This window comes from Penaeus vannamei, chromosome 5, assembly GCF_042767895.1.
Source record: "Penaeus vannamei isolate JL-2024 chromosome 5, ASM4276789v1, whole genome shotgun sequence".
Classification (NCBI taxonomy): Eukaryota; Metazoa; Arthropoda; class Malacostraca; order Decapoda; family Penaeidae; genus Penaeus; species Penaeus vannamei.
The window spans coordinates 24,601,300-24,606,299 of NC_091553.1; the positions used below are offsets into that span (position 1 = coordinate 24,601,300).

At 38.1% G+C, this 5,000-nt stretch overlaps 2 protein-coding genes across 11 annotated transcripts in view; one reads left to right on the forward strand and one right to left on the reverse strand.

The window, feature by feature from the left end:
- The window catches only part of LOC113822608 (piggyBac transposable element-derived protein 4-like), a 34,875-nt gene that overhangs the window by 27,034 nt on the left and 2,841 nt on the right, over nt 1–5,000 (reverse strand). The gene's annotated exons all lie outside the window — the stretch shown is intronic.
- The window catches only part of Polr1A (RNA polymerase I subunit RpI1), a gene marked incomplete at its 5' end in the record, with an annotated part of 36,802 nt that overhangs the window by 22,230 nt on the left and 9,572 nt on the right, over nt 1–5,000 (forward strand). Inside the window, 12 exon segments of the mRNA XM_070121948.1 lie at nt 1–544; nt 698–871; nt 1,052–1,210; nt 1,440–1,597; nt 1,782–1,863; nt 2,046–2,246; nt 2,383–2,511; nt 2,696–2,863; nt 3,937–4,121; nt 4,381–4,624; nt 4,776–4,854; nt 4,977–5,000. The exon segment at nt 1–544 is cut by the window's left edge and continues 152 nt beyond it; the exon segment at nt 4,977–5,000 is cut by the window's right edge and continues 119 nt beyond it. Coding sequence (XP_069978049.1) covers nt 1–544; nt 698–871; nt 1,052–1,210; nt 1,440–1,597; nt 1,782–1,863; nt 2,046–2,246; nt 2,383–2,511; nt 2,696–2,863; nt 3,937–4,121; nt 4,381–4,624; nt 4,776–4,854; nt 4,977–5,000 — 2,147 coding nt within the window.

Consider the following 5,000-nt stretch of genomic DNA (forward strand, 5'->3'; position numbering starts at 1 on the left):
TGCTACCAAAATTGTCTACAGGCACTTGCAAAATGGTGATTTAGTTCTGATGAACCGTCAGCCAACCTTACATAGACCAAGTATACAAGCCCACAGATCAAGAATTATGCCAAAGGACCGTGTGTTGCGCATGCCTTATGCCAATTGCAAGGCCTACAATGCTGATTTTGATGGAGATGAGCTCAACATGCACTTCCCTCAAAATGAGCTGGCACGCAGTGAGTCCCACCACCTCATCACGACAAAAAACCAGTACCTCACCCCCAAGGATGGCTCTCCTCTGGCAGGTCTCATTCAGGACTGCGTTGTGTCTAGTGTAATGCTGACCATGCGTGGGACATTCTTCTGCAAGGAGGACTACCAGCAGTTGCTCTACTCCGCACTTGCTGAAGAGACCAGGAAGATCGAGATTCTCCCTCCATCTGTTTTAAAGCCAAAAATGCTATGGTCTGGAAAGCAGGTCATTTCCAGCCTCCTGCATAACATCATCCCTAAGACAAAGGCCAGACCTTCTTTTAGTTTCAGAACTTCAGTCAAAGTGGATGTAAGTGGAAAGAGAGTATTTGATATCTAACAATATGTCTCTTTTTGTTTTTTAATTTTTATATTACTTTAATGAATTTAATGAATAATGATTGATTAATCTTTATTGAAATCTTTATAATTTTTTTCTTTTTCTCCTTCCTCTACTGGACAGTTGTGGCAGACCAGTGAACCCAGGACATGGAAAGCGGGTGGAAAGCCAGAAAAGAGGAAAGAGTGCATGACAGAATCAGATTTTGTCATGCGAGATGGTGAACTCTTGGCTGGAGTGATTGACAAGAGTGCCATTGGATCTACCAGCCATGGCTTGGTTCATGTTTGTTATGATGTAAGTTATTATCTTTTTGGACGAGGTTGTGCTTCTCTTGTATAGGGTTATTTCTAAAGGTAAGAAAGTCCCCAGCTTGGTAGATTAAAGGTCAAGATGTCCAGATGTTCTTGAGAATAGATGTAAACTCTTATCAGTATCAATGAATTATTTAAATCTTTTATATCCTTTATCCTTCAGCTTTATGGTGGGTCAGTTGCAACGAAAGTACTGACAGCAATCAACAGACTGTGTGTCTACTACCTACAGTGGTCAGGTCACACCATTAGTGTAAAGGAATTTGTTACATCCAAAAGTCTCAGCAAGAAACGAAGGGAAAGTCTAGCAGAATTGGTCAAGGTAAAAATATTGCATGAGTGTTTGTGATATATTTACAAACCTTTCTTCTCAAGATCTTTTCCTAATGATTGAATTATGTGCAAATATTTGACTGAAAGAGATTGATCCAGGAAACTTAATAGAACAGAAAAAAAAGAAATCAAACTGAAAAATTTGTCTTAGGAGTGTTAATTAGCTAAGCAAAGAAACTCATATACCCAGTTCATTCAGCTTTTACGAACTATTGCAGAAAACCCCAAGCAAAGTGAGTCAGAGGCTCCATATCACAGAGAATGATTTTAGAGATTACTTTGAAAATTCACACATGTCTGGGAATGAAAAGGATATGGCTGCCATTGATGCTGCTTACACAGCTGCCCTGGGTCCCACTACCTCAGAGATCACAGGGTGAGTTCTTTGGGATTTGTGTAGTATTTTGTGCGTGGTGTCTTTGTTGTATAGGTATTATACAGAGATATGTATAGCAGGGTGAAAAAATCTGTCTTGCAAGTACATCATGTTGGGAGTACATGCTTTAGAATAAGCATAATTGATACAGCATTATTCAAACTTCTGTCTCTTGTTAATACAGAGAAAACGAGAAAGGACTGCTCCGTTGCAGCCTAGACAACCACATGAGAATGATGGTGGACACTGGTGCAAAAGGTTCAAAGGTAACAAGAACTTGGAGCTTGACTTGGCCTTTCTTTTGGCACTGTGGTTAAGAAATATATGATATATGGAAGGATGATGCTTTGAATTGATTTGTTATTAGCAACTAATTTGTCATGTGGAAGACTGTAAGGTAGATCCAGAGTGGGTAAAGATTAAAATTTCTCTTTCTTTACACCTAAAGGTTAACATGAACCAGATGGCTTCTCTCTTTGGATCTGTGGCCATTGACGGCAAGAGAATGCCCATTAGCATTACAGGAAAGTTTTTGCCGTCATTCAAGCCTTATGAAGCCAATCCACGTGCTGGAGGTTATATCCCCCATCGTTTCATGACAGGCATGGATCCTCAAGCATATTTCTACTTGTGTATTGTAGGCCGTGATGTAAGTACATTATTAGGTATTAATTTAATTTTTTGTCAGAACTGATATATCAGCAATTACTGCATCTCTATAGTTCATGTGACAAAAGTTGTTCCAGAAGTGTCTTCTATCTTATGCAATTTTTATTTTTCCCTAGAGTTTACAACATACAGCTGTAAAGACAGCCAACAGTGGTTACTTACAGCGATGTCTTATCAAGCATTTGGAGGGGATACAGGTCAAATATGACATGACAGTGAGAAATAGTGATGGACTTGTATTACAGGTAATGATTTGACTCCTCTTTTTGTAATTTAGATTACAAGTAAATGAATTAAAGTGATGGTCATATATTTTTTTAATTGTCTAAAGTCAGTTTCATGTGCCAGTGGAAACACAGAAAATAATAGAGGTTTCGTATAATTAAGACTGAGTAATTGCCTTACCCCAGTATTTTGTTTTGCCCACAGTTTGATTACGGAGAAGATGGACAGGATGTGACAAAGGTTCCCTTCCTGAAAAATAGCTCCACCATGAATGTATTGGTAGAGAATTACAGTCGACTTTTAGAAGACCGCTCACTTACCATTGCTAAGTCTGTAGGGGACAAAGAAGAAGTAGACTGCTACACAAAGAAGGTATAAGAAAAATTGGAGTGAAACTTAGTTACACAAAGTTTCTCTGCTTATTATATTTTTATTTCATTGAGAGTGGTTGTTCATATCTGAAATGTGTGAGTGCATGTGTGCAAATATTAATTTCCAGAAGATAGGGAATCTTTGTATGTTCAATCTTAATACTAGGAGCCTAGGTTCTTATGTCTTCTCATGTGGATTTTAAATGGAAGTTATCTAACACTGAGGATATGCATGATATATGACAAATGAATTTGAGAGGTGGTGTAACATGCAAAGCAAGGGATGTTTGTAAGAAATTTGTTGCATCATCAAATTTAGAACTAAGGGAATATTACTGGGACTGGGCCCCTGTCATTCCATCCCAACTGTTTTGTAAGACCAAGGAGGGTAGTATATACAATGTACATTGAGCATTTACATTTTAGGAATACACAGAACTTCAGAAAATAACTAAAAAACTTATTTCTTATTTCTTTGTGGGACAAAATCTGTCCTCTAATGATTAAAATCTACATTCATGTCAAATAATTTAACTCAGTGCCGATGGGTAAAAATGTTTGGCAGGTGGATGTAAGAACGGGATTGTTGGCGCGCATCAGCAGTTTCCCTTGTTTGCGTCCGGCTGGATTGGTAGTTTGCAAGCGACATTTGGCACCTAAAAGCTTTTTTGCTATAATTTATAAAATTATTATAATTTTGAAGGTTAACCTTCATTATAGGTGCCATTGCCTAAAATCTTCACCATATAAATGAAGCCGCTATCAGAGAAAAACAAACTCCGTCCGAGGAGCCAGTGGCGTTGGAATGGGCATGATATGATGACATCCGTTTTTTGGTCCACAACAGCCATGGCATGTATGTACATGCCACCAGTCGGCTACAGGTTAATCATGCAGTTGTGTGATATTGTCATCTCACATACACAGAGGAAGGGGATGAACATAATAGGGGTATTACTTTCTTAACAAATCAAAAATGATAATACCCTAGCTGTTTTTTCTCTTTTTTATGCATTAAACCATGTGATATTTATTTTAGATTAGTATTCTCTTCATTCCCACTCTCATACATAGCTAAAGAAATGGCAGAAGAAGTATGGCAAGGAAAGCAGTGGTCGGCGTTCTGGGTTCCTCAAGTTCTGCAAAAAGATGTCAAAGACAATAGAAGCCACTGGGTACTGCAGTGATACAGGCCGTCCGAATTCATATAAAGTACTTCAGGAAATGTGGGCTGAACTGTCGGAAGAGGAGAAATTAAAGTAGGTTCACTTTTCATTTTGATTTGTAATTAGTGTCAAAATATCAGGGTCCTGGAGAAATATCAGTGATAGTGCATGCAACAGGATTTGCAGGATTGAGCTTTTATGCCTGAAATTTTGTGATGGATAGTGGAGGAAGTAGTGACAAGATATGATATAAAACAGCTTTATTTCTATTATTATAGTAGACATGAGAAAGATAGTTTAAAGTGTCTAGTAGAAGGTAGCATAAGAAACTAATTTCTTCTTATTCTACAAGGTATGAGAAAGTTGGTGCAAATTGCCCAGACCCAGTGAATTCAGTTTTTTCTGGTGCAGCCAACCTTGGTGTTGTATCAGAAGCTTTGGAACAGCTCATTGATGACTACTATGAAAACCACTATTCAAAGAAACCTGTTCAGGAGCAAAAGCTAACATATGAGGAGGTGGCAACAACAGTTCACATGAAGGCTTTAACATCAAAGGTTGATCCTGGTGAGGCAGTTGGTGCACTGTGTGCTCAGGTAAAGTTGGAATTATGATCATCACAGTGACTGTAATTTGTTAATATTTGATATAAATTAGATTGCAATTTTCACTTTTTTTTAATTTGTTAATGTGGCCCTGACACTGATTTGCTTATCACAATCATTCAGCAATGTCATACTCTTTCAGGCCATTGGTGAACCCCTAACTCAGATGACACTCAACACTTTCCATTTTGCCGGAAGGGATGAGCTTAACGTTACTCTTGGTTAGTGCACTTTACAGTCTTGGAAGAAGTACTGTTGGAATATGGTGTAATAAGAGTAGCTTTGAAAAGTTTAAAAGTTTAAAATTTTCCATTCACTGTTAAATGATACCTGCCATTTCCAGGTGTGCCTCGAATGGTGGAAATCT